We start from the raw sequence: 16,241 nt of genomic DNA on the forward strand, positions 1-16,241 counted from the left end.
AATGATACCTCTTACTCCACTATAGGAAGACAACCTCTGAATATGCACCTTTTTTAGAGCAATGCTGTAAGCAGCCGGTGTTGTTCTTTGTCCTTAATGTACCTGTCTCATGGCCTCCATAATAGATACAGGCTGCAGGAGAACTGAAAGGGCTTTAACTGCATCTCGCCCCAACTAGTTTGACTATCACTCTCCTGCACTACAGGGCTGCTGCGTTTTTGCAGATGGCATATTGCCTGAGCTGGTCTCCAGCGTGGCCGAAAGGTGGGACCAGGCGTTTGGTGTGTACTCAGCCAGCCTCTCCAGAGAGCTTGACAGCCGCGCAGCCACGGGCCAAGCAGTGCCATTCTGGTTCTCTGTACTTCTTTGGTCTTCTGATCCAACGTCCATGCCGAGAAAGCCACTGGTATCAAAACACGGCTGGTGAAGGCAGTGGCTGAGTTCATCCGGGTACATCCTCATCTCGGGAGGAGGTATGAAGCAGCCAGTGAAAACGATGGGTGATTTCATCACACTTTGAATCTAAATGCGGCTATGGGAGAGCATATGGCTTCACAATTGTTAGGTTTGTTTTTTTTTTTCCCCTTCTCTTTCCCCGCACCAACAGTTGCTGTCACTTTCACGAGATGAAACGCACACTGGTGTTATACTTGATGCTGAAATTCACACATACTTTCCTTCAGCAGCCCCAGCCAAACTTTAAAGAATTTCTAACCACTGCGGGGTTTGTTTTTAGAAGATATTTGATCATGATGCTTTTAGCAGATTTAATTTTGAAAATGAGGTGATGTAATGAATTTGAAAATTAAAAAAAAAAGCCAGCCACAAAAGACTAGGAGGACTTCTGTTTCACACCCAAAGAGCAACTGTTGAATATTTGTTCTGCTGAGCTTTTACAAGTGCAGTCTTTTGCAACGAAATGGCCAATAAAGTAAAAAGATCTGTGGGCGTCCCTTAAAGGGTCGGGTTCTGCGCGGGGGTGCCGGGCCGAGGAGCCCCTTCAGCCATGTCAGACAGGTCGGTGATCGGCTGCGGAATCCGGGTGTGTGCGGGGCCAAGGAGAGGTGAACAACCTGCCACGACTCACGGCTGGGCCTGTCCCCGGGCGGAGGGGGCGGCCGTGGAGGGAAGGACGGTGCCCAACGCTAAGGCGTCCCCGTGGGGGCCGGGGGGGACGGCTGAGGGCGGCAGCCGTTGGAGTGTGGGGGGAGGGCGGCAAGGCAGGTGAGGCTCCGGCCTCCGGGCCAGGCAAAGGGTTTTCTTCCGCCCGGGCGGGCGCCGGGGTGCTGGCGAAGGTGGCGGTATTCCCGCCGCGCCCGCCAGCCCGGGAGCGGGGCTGACCGTGCCGGAGCGGGGGAGGCGGGAAGGCGCCCGCGGCGGTTTGCGGTGACGGGCTCGCGCGGCCTCCCCCTTCCTCTCCCCCCCCCATCCCCCCGCCCGCCGCGGCTCGCGCCGGGTAACGGCCCCTCGCTCGCGCTCTCCCTGGCGTGCGGGGGCGGCAGTTGGCGCCTGGCCCCCACCCGGCGCGTGCCGGACCGGCCCCTCCTTCCCTCTTACCCGCCCCGCCGCCCCCCGACCCACGCGCGCGCAGACACACACACACACGCACACACACACACACGCACACACGCACACACACACACGCACACACAAACAGACACTCACGCTCGCTCACGCGCACACGCCGCCGGGGCGGCTCCGCAGCCGGCTGGCGGAGCGCGGCGGAGGGAGGGAGGGAGGCGGCCGCGCCGGGTCACCTTCCCGGCCGTTGGCAGCCAGAAGGGCGCCCTCGCCGCTCTCTCCTCTCGGGCAGTCCCCGTCCCGGGTAAGCAGATAACCCGGGCCGACGCGGGCATGAGCTGCGCCGGAGGGACCGTCGTCCTCCCTCCCGGGGAGCCGCAGCGAGACCCCGCCGTCCCGCTGGAGCTGCCGGCCGGAGCGGGGGAGGCGAGCGGGGACACCCCAGAGGAGGTAGAGAGCGGCTCGGAGAGCGGCCGCGCCGAGGCGGGAGCCGCCGTCGGCGACAAACCCGAGACCCGCTCTGTCTGCAGCAGCGAGAGCGGCAGCCACCCCGGCGGGGCCGGCCCCATCTGCAAGATCTGCTTCCAGGGCTCGGAGCAGGTAAGGAGAGCGGGGAGGGCGGCCGGGCCGTCCCCCCGCGCCCAGCGCGGCCCGACCGACCCTTCTCACCCGGACACGCACGGGGCGGCGGCGGGGGCCGGGGGCGGCGGCGGGGAGCGATCAGCACCAGGGACAGCGCTCGGCTCCGCCCGGCCCCGCCGCCGCTCCCGCGGCCGCCCGGCGGAGAAGCGGCTGAGGGCTGCCGCCCGCTACCGCTGGGGAGGGACCCGGCTTCCCCTCGCAGAGCGGCCCGGTGAGCGGCGTCCGGCGCCCTGGCAGGCACAGCCCGCCTCTGTGCCGGCAGCGAGCCTGGGCTGCTGTGGCAAACGCTTGAGGTGATTGTGAGGCGGCGCAGAGCTTTGGAAACAACCCGGAGATTTGCTGTGGCTGGCTGGCACACTGCACATCTTCTTGCCGTCACGCTCGCTGGCTCTCCCCTCAGGGACTTTAAACAATGCGAATTTCTCAGGTTTCTGTTAGACTTTAAAATGAGAGTGTTGGCTTACAGGTAACGTTGAGAAGACCTCCAAGGATCTTCCATGTCACGACATTACTGGGCATAGTAATAGCAATGGATCCGTGACCAGCATTTTACAGCTTGTCTTGTAGTTTAGCTAAAAAAAATAAAACTTTTCAAGGAAAGAAGAGAATAGCCTATTTATAAAACAGAAATACGTGAACTACTGGGGTGAGTGTTTAGTCACATTATTTGAGATCCTGCCTGAGAGCTGACTGGCTGGAGAGCGCACAACCCTGCTTCAAGAGCACGGTTCTCTGTGACGTCACCCGTTTCTTTCCTAGTGATGACTGCAAATAACTGTTGGAGAAATGCCTCTAGCCACTTTCGGTACCATTCAAGGTATTTGAGAGGGCTAGTACTACTGTTGTTTGCTGCATGGTAATCTTTCACTTGTTTCACATATGTACATATTCATGCATAGACCGTTATCTGGCTTTGACTCATTAGAACCACTTAGATGTTTTTAAGACAGCTTAATTTTTGATATTTTTTTGGTAGCCAAAAATACATATTTTTTCACATATTGAAACTGAGACCAGTTCACTGATACAGACCTGTAAATATTTTGGTATTGAGTATATGTGTACATAAAAGATTCCTTTAAAATTCATGTTTCTGTGCTGCCTTTTCAGGGTGAATTGTTAAATCCTTGCCGCTGTGATGGGTCAGTACGATATACGCATCAGCTTTGCCTATTAAAGTGGATAAGTGAAAGAGGGTCATGGACCTGTGAACTCTGCTGTTACAGATACCATGTTATAGCAATTAAAATGAAGAAGCCTTGCCAGGTAATTTGTTTGTTTGTTTGTTTTAAAAAATATGTCTTTCCAGTAATTTTTAAAACCAAAATGATACTTGTGTCTATTTCAAAGTTTTTGGAAAATAGAGCAGAAAAGCCTATATGCTTCACCAGTTAGCACTTGCACCCACTTGATTTTAGTTTTTAAGACGAGTTACATATTAAAACATGCAGTCATTTGATTGTGTTACAATCTTCTAGCTCTTGGCTTGCCATAGAAATGGTTTTCAGAGGTTGTTAAATTCTGTAATTAGATAAGTCATACTGAGACATGACAGAACAACTTGATTCACTCCCTGATTCACTTTCTAAACTTTAAATGTGTCTTTATAGTTTGTTAAAGACTCAGTCAAAGGTTGATTTCATTCATCCTTGAAGCCTGGCGTCCAGAGGGGAGATGCAAACAAAACTTCTGTTGCCTGTGTATTCATATGCTATAAAAAAAAGTAAAAGGAGGTGACTTTTCAGTCTTGGCACAATCCAGAGTAGCAGAATGCTCTAAGTTTTGTTCAACAATAATTGTTTCAGAAGCTGAAATGTGCAGTAACATTTTTCACAGCTCCCTTGTAACAGCATCACAACATGCAGCTGAAAGATAGACTATTATAGTGGTAGCGTGTTCAGGGAGCGGGGAGGGGAAACTCAAAGCTTTAGCAGATCTGTTAGGGAAGCCTTAATACCACTTTGCATATCAGGATTCTTTAGAGGCTTAAAATTCTGTCCTAGAAATTGTATTTCATACATCTGAGGAATGCATTTAGTAAGATAATAGTATCTTTTTTTTTTAAGTTTTGATCCTATGAGCTCAGAGATGATGGAGCTCTCAAAGGCCAGAGCACTTGGGTCATTTTTCTGTGCCTGAGTTTGATTGGAGTTTTATGGAAAAGACATGCTTGGATGGTAATGGCAATTGCCTGAGCGTGATAAGCTCGGATGTAGGATATCTGGAGTATTTGCTTACAACCATTCAGATTAGGTGCAAGTACTTTCAGAACCATCAACTTGTGACTTCAAGGTTATGAAACCAGAAAGGAAACTTTCTGATTAGCTTTTCTGGATAGAACCTTTATGATATAAAAAAGTAATGGATTTGTAAAATGCTCCAGAAAATTAAGGTGGTAGATTTTGTTTCTACATAGACTTTATCTGATGGTTTGGTGTGGGATTCTGTTTGATCCTTTTGGCTTTTTTTAACCTTAAAAAAAATCTTTATTTCCTGTATATCCACAGCAATCTCATCCTTTTTCTAGCGAAGGTTACATCATTATCAACAGTTTGCAATGATAGGCTCTGGGAATAGTTGTTGTACAGCAACGACATGACACAGTTGCCTCCAAAGAGGCATCTAGTAGTATTTGAGATGTCCCAAGGTAGCCAAAATATCTACACAGATAGCAGATTGGTGACAGGTTACAAGAGACTTTGGAACTGCAGGTGGAGGCCAAGTGGGATATTAGAGGACATCTGAAATGTCATTAGACACCTATCTGTGGGCAACAGAATCAAGCCCCAGTTTGAAGAACAAGTATTCAATTTACGTGGAAAACAGAAGCAAAGAAGAAAGAAAGTGTCAGTAGGTGACACAGTAGACAACGTTTGGTCAGGTTACAAATGAAGTAGAAAGAAACTGGAGAGCTGAAAGTTAAATGCCACTCTCTTCATGAGTTATGGCACATTTTTGTGGGAAGAGGCAGAATTTTAGATTCATGTTTCTCCTTCGATAGCTTAAAAAAGATTTGGTTTATTCTTAATCCTGTCTTCCATTTTTAATGTAAATTATTTGTCTATTCTTTTTTTATTCTCGACAAAATAGCATACAAAAAGATTTCGTGGAGTTACATATTCAAATAATAAGTTAGACATACATTCCTAGGGTCAAACTCCTGACATGCATCTCTTTGGAGGGAGTCAGTGGTACCTTTGTCATTATCCTACACTGAATATTCCTTTTGTTGATACAGAATCTAAAAGGAACTCTCAAAACTGCGGTTGTCTGTTTATCTTTGTAAGGGTGATCAGTCTTAAAATGCCCTCACTCCTCTCTCATATTCTTGACTAAAATAGTATTGACCGTTTTTAACAACTATCTTGATTTAAGCTTTTGGACAGGTTCTAAATCATTTGCTTGACTACACAAAAGCCTTTTAAAGGTATTTTTTTTTTGTCAGGTTTGGTAAAAAGCTAAGGGTTAGGCCATTTCAGTATAAAAGTAGTTTACAACATCTTAATTGAGGTAGCTAATGTACTTAAAAGTTCCCAAGCAAGCAAGTCTTCTTACATACAATATTTGGACAGGAGTAGTTCACTCTGTCTGCAGGTAGTAGTCTGCCTCTGGCCATGTTCTCAGAATTGCCTCTACCAGTCTTTTACTTATTAGATCTGTGTAGGCAGTGTTATAAGAGAGAAGAAGGATGCTATTTACCAAAATAATTTTTTTTCAAGTGAATTATCTATGCAGATTTACACCAGCTCCTTAAGTTTACTTTTATCTCAAGTATTTATGGAATGTAAACTTAAGGAGTTAGGAAGTAGGAGATTTTTCCTATGTTTTCTTCCAGTACATTGGAATGGATGTAAACATTCCATTTAAAATCTAATATTTTCTGTGGTTTCTGTTGCTTCATGGCAGGGAAAGTAATCCCAAAGGGGAGCCTCTTTGGAGGCAGTACATTCAAGGAACAAAATTTACTATGGTAAGTGGCTATTCCAATAGAAATTTTTCCAGTGTCACTTTGTATATTTCAGCAGCTACTACTTAAAACACTTTTAAGCACCGAATCCTGGAAACACATGCACTCTTAATATAGGAATAAATCTTAAACAATAAAAAATAACAAATTAACCAGTGGGCCAACAGTGGAAGATGAGAATACAAATTTATGACATCTGATATAGTGTTTCACAGAGAAATGAAATTTGAGCAATTTTTTTTCAATATCCTTCTCAGGATCATATCAGAAAGACATGTTTAACCTTGCACTAGTCCATGAATGAAAGCACATGTTAATGTTGCTGGGCTTGCTCTTTACAGTGGAGGGTGGAATTTGATTCAATAATAGACAAGGTTAGGTTAAGAATAACTAGAAAAAACTCCAGACTGTAATGAGGGGAGATGGAACAAATATTGGTTTGGGCAGGGAGTTTTGGAAGGTTTTTGAAACAACTTAAAAAGGAGAAACTTTAAATGTCTGACTTCGAAAATAAACCCACTTAGAACTACATTTTAGACTAACAAAGAGAAAGAAAGCACAAGCAGAAACTGGGTTTTTTTTATATTGCTTTGTTAAGCTTTATAATTTGTATAGATTTTCTTCCTAAAGGAAATATGAACAGATTGCTTTATTTTTATTTATGCTATTTAATTAATAAGCTATTAGTTAATTAGTTCACTAGATGTGCAGCTAAACATGAATATATATCAAAGAATGTCAGTTTTCTTGTAAGTTTCAGAAGTTTTGTAAGTTTCAGTTTAAAAGAGGAATATAGTTACGCAGAGGTTCAGAAAATATACTTTAGTGCTAAAACCCATCGTTTCTATAGAAGTCAGCAATAAATATATTTAGAGAATAGCCTTTTCTAGATTGTTATTGTAGCCTGTTGTCGTAGTTCAACCCCGATCAGGACCAGACTACGCAGCTTCTCTCTCACTCCCCCAACCCTCCGAGAAAATAGGGAGAGATAATATAAGGAAAAATGGCTCGAGGTTTGAGATAAGGATGGGGAGAAATCCTTAAAGTTACCATTAGGGGCAAACCAGACTCAACTTGGGGAAAACTATTCATTTATTACTACAAACAGCAGGAGAATGAGACAGAGAACAAGATAACCTCCCCCCACCCCTCCCTTTTCCCAGGCTTAACATGATCTCTACTACCTCCCCCGCCGAGCGGCACAGGGGTGAAGAGGGAATGGGGGTTGTGGTCAGTTCATCACGCATTGTTTTATGCCGCTGCTTCATGGTTGGGGGAAGAACTCCTCACATTCCTCCCCTGCTCTGTTGTGGGGTCCCACCCATACGCCACAGTCCTTTGTGAAACTGCTCTGGCGTGGGTCATCTCTTCCACGGAGTTCAGTCCCTCCAGAATGGCTGTCCCAGCGGGCCCTCCACGGGCCACAGCCTCCTTCAGGCATCTGCCTGCTCTGCCATGGTGTCCTCCATGGGCTCCAAGTGGATCTCTGCTCCTCCATGAACCTCTGTGGGCTGCAGGGGGACAACCTGCTCCACCATGGTCGTCACCACAGGCTGCAGGGGAATCTTGGCCAGGAGCCGCATTACTCCTCCCCCTCCTTCTTCACTGACCTTGGCGTCTGCAGCTGTTTCTCTCACAAGAAAAGTTCTCCACAACAGGCTGGCAGACGCCTCTCAGAATCTCTTCACATCATCCATCTCATCTCCTCTCCACGTCTTGCAGCTGTGCCATGCTGAGTTGGGCCCAGTCGGCCACCTGGCAAGAGGCCAGAGGGTGAGGCCTGCAAGGCCCATGAGGCCTGTGCCTCCCCCTCTGCGCCTCTGCCCCCGCTTAGCTTCTTCACATCTTCTCTTTTTTCCTGTTTTCCCCTTCTTAAATACATTATCGCAGAAGCGTTATCAGGGAACATTCTGCTATCAATCGGCTCGGCCTTGGCCAGGAGCAGGTCCGCCCTAGGCCCGGCCGAGTCCACTGAACAAGGGGGAGCAACTTCTAGCAGTTTCCTACAGAAGCTACCACCTTAGGACCCTCCTTACTAAACAAAACCACACCTGTCATAAAACAGCATTATGTTAGATGTTTAATATAACCTGCACTTCTGTTCATTAAAATGGTGTATTCTGGTACTTTAGGTGAATTAGACTTGTTCCAAAAGTAATACAGTATGTTGGCTTGCTAATTTATAAGCTACTTGCATGGCAATTCAACACCTTTTCTGACAACAGGAAAATCATGAAACAAACAGTTACTTTAAAAAGTCAATTCTTAATTGTTAGGTCTGATTTTTGAATATAGACAAAACAATAAAGATTGTACTTAGTATTATTTAAGCAAGTATCTGGTTACTGGAGGTGGAATGTAGCTCATGAGCTCAGCGGCCAGAATTGTGATTATTGACATCTGAGATATTCATCGTAAAAATTACTATGCTCAACAGTTTTCATGTATTATAGGTTCAATTTTTCAAGTCTTATTGATGTGAGTAGTCCTCACTGCTTTGAGTAATCTCACTGGCATCAATTAGATAAGCATGAGCAGGACTTTGTAGCACATACGTATGTATATGCATGCTATATTAAAAAGTGTAAAAGTCAAGGTCTTCAGATCCTTCAATATGGAGGCAAGTGTCCAGAAAGAATGTAGTAAATAGTTAGTAAAAGTTATTGCTAATAACCATGCTCAGCTGGGTGAAAGCATTTACTTTTTGTAGGTGTAACTAAGAGGGGGAAAGGGAGAAGGCTCAAATCTCCAGTTGTGCTTTTTAAACCACGCTATGTACGAACAACAATCTACTAGTGTTGCTCCTGTTACACTGCCTGCAATGAAGACCCAGGAGGATATATTGTGCTATTCTGTATGTCAAGACAAAGAACAAAGAGGATTGTCTCAATCTTGGACAATTTACAAAGAAGTTTCAACAAGAGACAAATGCCAAGTCTATGGGTATATATAAAACCAGTGGTCTCCGTACACTAACAATTTTTAATTATCATTTGCCATCTCAAATGGGATAAGTTTTAAGGTGCCTCTTGAAAAGAAAATAATGAAGCACACTTTGAATGCAAAAGCAGTATGAAAGGGCTGTTAGAAAATAAAATACTCGGCTGAGACAGGTAACATGAACTGAACAGAGATGAGATTCAATGTCTGAGTAGTCATTAGAAGGTAATTAACATGTCAGTAAAAGCCTGGAAGGACTTTAAAAATCAAATCAAGTCTTTTTTATTTGATGTGATGAGGAAGAGAGGAACCAGCTTAGCACGGAAAGAAAGGCAGTAATATGGTCAAAGTAGTGGACTAAAAAAAAAAATGGTTTTGAAGCAGTCTTGTGGTCACTGAGAAAACTGCATTTGTCTTGAGCTTAAAAGCTGTGTTACAGTAATGGAGACAAAAGATTAAAGTGTTGATGAGAAATTAATTTTTTATATATGAATAGTCTTAGATATGCTACATAGAAAGCACTCACAAGTTTTAGAAATATTGTGAACAGGAAGATCCAAACAGATATTTAAATTTAACATAATTCCTGGGTTACATAACAGATTAATGGCTTGGAGGATGAATCCATACTGCTTGAAGAAGGCTGGGACATGAAAATCATAGAGATTTTAATAAAATTAAATGTGTGGTAAGATCCGTACAAAAGGTGCTAGAAACGGATGAATATTTTCATTTTGACAGTAAAGAGAAGTCTGAAACAAAAAAAAAGTAGACGTGTCAGTCACCAGTATAGATATAGTAGTTGTACTACTCACAGTCTTTCTTTTCCTAAGCATCTACTTTTGGCCACTCTAGGGAGAAGTTACTAAACTGGATAGACCTTTTGATTTGATACACTCTGAGTTGTCTCAGTGACATGCGCTGGGTAGAAGCTTGTGATTATGATCCGTTCTAAGTAGTGTGCTTAATGAGTTTCGAAACAGAAGGATAGCAGGGCTATTGGAAAGGCCAGTGGTGTCAAAGTTGTGGTTTTTTTCTGTGGTAGGAAAGGCATTATATATTTCCTGTATACTTTCTGGGAAAGATCTGAAGGTGAATGAGAGGCTGAAAAAGAGAATAGGGGTAAGCAAGTGGATCAGGAGGAATGACAAAATGATGTCACTAGTGCAAAGGACAGAGATTAGAGAAGAGACGACAGTAAAAATTTCAACATTGATGGAAAGGACAGAACTGCAAAAATAGAAGGCATCAGAGAGCAAATGCTAAGGCGATAATGAATTTCATGTTGTATTATGTTTTCTTGTAATTAATGCACAGAGAGACTCAGAGATAAAAGGAGCAGAGAGCTGGAAAATAAAGGCAGCAAAAAGATTTGGAGACAAAAGTCAGTTAAGCTTGAGAAATACACTTGGTTAGCCATTCAGATGAGAGAACGAATTTGTCATAGAGCAAGTGAGCATCGTAGGAGCAAAATATGTGGCTGTTAGTATACAGAGCTGAAGGACTGCAAGATGGACATTACAGTGGAAAGGAAGAACAAAACTAGAAGTTTTAGAAGGGTGGAGACAATTTGTAAATAATGACAGGTAAGAGGCAACAGGGGATAGAAGAGACATCAATACCAATGATCTGAAAGTCAAGAAATAGTGAAGAATAATATGTGAACAAATGAGCTGATTCTATCACAGTCATATCAGTGATAGTTTGGAAGGGATAAAGAAGGGATAAAGAAGATAAAGGGATAAAGAAGAATTAATAACAAAAGACTAGATGTAGTCCTAGGTGAAAAGCTAATCAAAGCAATGAATGGCTGTTTTGTTGACTATGAACACTGAATCATATTTGTAAGTCCAGTGAGGAGAGATAGTATTCATCTAAGAGGTCAGAGCAATCATCAACATGGGAGCTGAAACCATCAGGAAGGAACATGGGAGATTATAAAGACAATTAAGAATTGAAATTGGAAGGATCAAGTAGAAAGGAGTTAAGTTCACAGAAAATAGAAATTTGAAAGAGAGGAAGGAGATTGATTTTGTTTCAGAGAGTCCTGTGAAAGAACTGAGAGTGAGGAAGCTGGGGGGAGATTGAGGTCAGAACTGCTAAAAATTGGAAACCAAATGTTTGAAACCTATGATTCAGTTCAGAAACTTGGATATTCTTGGTCTAGTGAGGTTTTTAACATCATATGGCAAAAATTATGCTTTCTCACTGGTTGGAATGGATGAAGGTTGAAGAGATGATCTAGAAGGTGTAGTTAATATTTGGGATTTAGCTATAGCGACTGGAGTGCCACCAGCAAACACCTGAGATCTGCTTTCCTGATTCTCTGTGTGCTCACGCTTTGTTAGATGGAGCATTTGGTCAAAATTGGCATCTCAACTGATAGAACTCAGGAAATCTGTTATTCTTGTCAGAGCATCAGCTACAGCATGCAGGGAGCTAGACAAGACACTCTGGTGCTCACGTATGTCTATTTAAGAGAGGGGATTATCAGGAAAAAAATGGATTAGGCAAGGAAATGATGATTATAGTATAGAGAACAATTTTGTACTAACATATTGATAGTGATATTAAACTAGTTCTCTTGTGTTCACTTAGGCAGTTCTGTTGGACTTCTAAAGTGTATACTAAGATAATCAAATACCTGCATAAAATAAATAAAATAGAGCTTGTTTTAATAAAAGAATAGCATTAAAGGTACATAAGTGTGTGCCCCTCATACCTTATTCTCTTATTTCCTGTAGCTTATTAAAAAAAAAAACAATTGCTTTCTTGTTTTATTTTGCAAATTGCAAATTTTTGCAAATTGTGCTCAGGGCAGTTTGACTGCTTGAATGGTGAGAGACAAGTTAGCAAGATGTAAACTGTGAACTGTAGTTGGAAATAAAGTTTTAATTACAGTTGTCATCCTCATCTAGTGGTAAGATATATAGGTGTAGGTGTAGGTGTAGGTGTGGGTGTAGGTGTAGATATAGATATAGATATAGATATAGATATAGATATAGATATAGATATAGATATAGATATAGATATAGATATAGATATAAAAAGTGTCATTATCTTGATGTATTAAATAGTGGATTAACTACTTCAGGGGCAAAATGTGGATTCCTTTGAGCCTAAGATTTTCATGGGGCAAAATGACTAGCGTGAGACATGGTGTCAGGTTGATTTTTATAGGAAATGTCTTGAATAAAAGTTATTACGGGAATTATAAGCATAAATTACATATTTTAAACAGATTAATTAGAAAAATACACCCAAAATTTAAGGACACTGTGAATGGGAATCAAGGTTGCTACATATACATGGTTACTGTCATTTTAAATGCTTAAGATATCTAAGTAAACAATGCAAGGCTTACCATATGGTGTGGAACTTGCATTCAGGAACCTTTACTGGTTTTTGTCTTTTTTTTTTTTTCTGTTTGATTGGATATTTTCCCAATAGCTTGATTTTCTAGCCTAAAATTGATGAAATTTATTTAGCGATGAAAGATTTGTGAGTTTTTAAAATACAAGTTTTTGTCTTTTTGTCTTATGTTCAAAATCTTGGTTATTCAGGTCTTTAGTTCCTATCAACAGAGATTAGTGAAAAACATTGCAACCAAGTACTGATTTTTTCAGCAGACGACTTCTATTTCGTAACATGAACACTTGTTAATAAATGATAGGGTACTACTTTTTTACCTCTTGTCCATGAGTCTTTAGCTCATGCTTATTTTGCAATATGAGTAGCCTGCCCTGGGCACCAAATACTGTCATAATCTCCTGGCTTCTCTACCAGTCATACTGTATCAGCTGTGAAATGCCACTGTAGTTTTTTCCACAACTGAAATTTGTCAAAGAAAGATGGCTGTATTGAATTAATTTTGAAACATCATTTTAATGCTTCTTGCTTTTGAATGTTGGTCAGTTTGCACTGAAGGCTTCAGTGCTTCATCCACCTGACTGGCAGTCATGCTAAGTTACTTCTTTCTAAAATTGTTCAATTGAGGAGACAGCTTCTCAACCTATTGCACTTACTTTTTTTTTTTTTTAATTTTTGCCCCATATGTAGATTCAGATTGGATGCTTGGTATTCAGACTGAAGACTTTTTCTTACTCTTCAGCAATGTGCAGAGGACAGCCCCTGCCTCCTTTCATGCCAGTAGTGCAACAATGAAAGAACAATTTGACCTCAGTTCTTTTGAAGTACTTGTCTGAGTCAGAGCACTCTCTTTGCATTGTGAGTTTTGCCTGCATGACTCTTCCCATAGGGTTCTTCAGGTTTTGTTTTAATTTATTTAATTTTTCTTTTTTTTTAATTTTCCTTATTTCTGCATTTCTTTTTCCTGCTACTTTTGTTTACATTTCAGTGAAGCTGATGGAGAATGAGTATTCCAGTTTTAGCCACATGCTGTTTCCTTTCCCTGTATTTCCCCCTCCCCCCTATATTTTTGCACATTTTGCTGGCAGTGTCTGCCTTCCACGACAGTATTAAACTTTGCCATTTCTGTGACAAGCATATTCCCAGTACAGGAGCATACCATATTGATACCTACACAAACTATATTATTGTATGAAGGCCATTTCCTGAGCTAAGGCTCTTTTTTTTTTTTTTTTTCCCTGGTCTTTTATGCCCAAACAACAGATATAATTAAAAAAAAAATTCCTTAGTAGTTTCAGAAAGTAATGAACCTTACCATCAAGACTAAATACTTGCTAGCTTCATATGTATTAAGATACTCTGTTGACATGGGAAGATTACTCCAAGCACTACAAGGATCTTGAAAAAGGCAAATTATGTAAAATTGGCATGCAGGAAACTATAGCTGGAGAAAATGAGAGTAAACTTCAGAGTGGTTTGGATTGGAAGGGACCTTAAAGATGATCTAGTTTAAACTTCCCTGCCATGGGCAGAGATATCTTCTCCTAGACCAGGTTACTCAAAGCCCTGTCCAACCTGGCCTTGAACACTTTTGGGGATGGGGCATCCAAAACTTCTCCAGGCAATTTGTTCCAGTGTCTCACAGTAAAAAATGTCTTAATATCTAATCTAAATCTACCCTCTTTGAGTTTAAAACTGTTAAACCTTAAACTGTTAAACCTCAAACTGTTAAACCTCACTACACTCCCTGATAAAGAGTCCCTCCCCATCTTTCCTGTAGACCCTCTTAAGAGGGAAGAGGGTTTTGTAGAATATTTTTTATGATATGAAAAAGAAAATTACTTTAGAAAGTTAAATAACTTTATTTATGAACTCTAATTCATGTGGGAATTTGCATTGCTCCAAAGGGGCATTTATTTTCATTAATAAAGCAAAGCACTTTCTGAAAATTTCTGTATGTGCTATAAAGCTTCAATCCTACTGCTCAGTCAGTCTGTGTCACACAGCATCTCTGCAGGGTGTTGTGGGTCCAAAGTAGCAGCTGCTTAGCTGCCTGCTGAAGTGTTCCACTACTGGACTCAGTTAACGTGTTGGCTGAGAGCCTGAGCTGCTTCACTTTGGTGGACCGTGGGTAGACATTCAAAAGTGACATTCTAAAAGCTGTTCTTCTGTTGGAAAGTTGCCGAGGCTTGTTTTCATTGTCACAAAAATACCAGCCTTTCTCCTTCAGCACTGAGGTTGCCCACTCATTCCCAGTTCTGTGACTGGAGAAATGATACCAAATGATTCCTTCCTTTGATCTCTCTTCTCCTTTAGAATCCTCTGTGAGTTAAGGCAAATACAGCAGAAATGGCCTTCTTCACTACAGCATAGCAAAAGCTGTCTGGTGTCAGTGTCAGAATACCGTCCATTTATTTTTTTCATATAGTTTTTTAGGATATTGAGCCATAGTTGATATTCTCTATTTCAGAGTTGGATGCTGGATAAGTTACTAAGTCAGTCAGGTCTAACTGGGCAAACCTACCAGAAGAGGGGGATTAGGTCCTCACCTTACGAGATGTTTGAGCCAGTTATCTCTTGCTTTGAGTCATGAGGCCGTATACTAGGTATTTCACAGTGTTGAGACATGGTCCATTATCTCTGTCTGCAGTCACCAGTCTTAGATGCTCTGTGTTTTCTCAGCTTACAGTCTTGATGTTTCTCATAGTGAGTGGGTGAGAATTCTGTCTCAGATGGAGGAACCTTCCCTGCTTTCTTCATTAGGCATCATCCTTGTAAGCATGATTTGCTCACAAACTTTGGATATCAATAATTTTTTTTCTTACTACAATGGCAGAACCAGGGCCATTTGAAGATCTCCTTGCCTGTTTCTATCCATTCCAGAGAGATCAAAAAGAGGAGCAGTCTATGTGCAAAAAATTTTCTGAGTGGGTGTTGTAGTTCAGCCCCGATCGGGACCAGACACGCAGTCTCTCTCTCACCCCCTCCAAGTTTTTTCAGGACTTACATCCTATAGGACAGCTAGGGTGTTTTTCCAAGAGTGCCCTAAACCAGTTTCGTCAAAGCTCAAGTGTTATTGTTAATATTGTTAAGGAATCCAGAAATAGTGCTGACTGTAGGACAGAACAATCTGAGAGCTGCTGTTCTGAAAAGAAGACTAATACCTCCATTGTACGTAATTAGTGAATGTAAAGAGGGAACTATTGTCTAAAGACAAAAAATTGTGACCATGTTTATAGACATCAACTTTTGAAAAGCGACAATTTGCAGAAGAGTAAGTGGTTCTTTGATAAGCATTTTTTCCATATGGACAGTGTGTACTTACCTTTAATTTTCTTAGGTGCTTCTTATATTTCAGATAAACTGAGGGTATTTTTATTTTTATGTCTGTATTTGTACTGGAAGAGATGGTACATAGATTATGTGTAAGTCATATAATCTCCATTAAGCCAAGAACAATTTCTAGTTTAGGGATTTTTCAAACACAACCATACGAATGGATATTACAGTTTTTGGTATTAAAACCATTACGTCTTGCAGTACTATGAATGCTGATGGACAATATAACAAGTCAGAAAGCCAGGTATTTTCAGTGTTCAAAAGTATCAGTTATATTGTGCAATTTGATGCAATTACTCCAAGGGGTTTCAGACATATTCATGATACGGTTAGAGAGAAATACAGAGTTTCTGGTGTAGGGTATATTATAAAGGGAACAATTTTCTTTTTTTTTTACAGATAGAGATATCATATTTACTGGTAGTTGGTAGCTAAATTGCTACTTTCTGTAATTAAGCACTAC

The 16,241-nt window shown here is 41.8% G+C and overlaps 1 protein-coding gene across 1 annotated transcript in view; it reads left to right on the forward strand.

Annotated features, from left to right (window-relative positions):
* Nucleotides 1–1,752: 1,752 nt before the first annotated feature.
* MARCHF11 (membrane associated ring-CH-type finger 11) overlaps nucleotides 1,753–16,241 on the forward strand; it is a 30,964-nt gene continuing 16,475 nt past the window's right edge. The window contains exons 1-2 of the mRNA XM_086741997.1: nucleotides 1,753–2,121; nucleotides 3,274–3,429. Coding sequence (XP_086598123.1) covers nucleotides 1,855–2,121; nucleotides 3,274–3,429 — 423 coding nt within the window. The 5' untranslated portion in view covers nucleotides 1,753–1,854. The remainder of the gene's footprint in view (nucleotides 2,122–3,273; nucleotides 3,430–16,241) is intronic.

This window comes from Chlamydotis macqueenii, chromosome 2, assembly GCF_036417535.1.
Source record: "Chlamydotis macqueenii isolate bChlMac1 chromosome 2, bChlMac1.mat, whole genome shotgun sequence".
Classification (NCBI taxonomy): Eukaryota; Metazoa; Chordata; class Aves; order Otidiformes; family Otididae; genus Chlamydotis; species Chlamydotis macqueenii.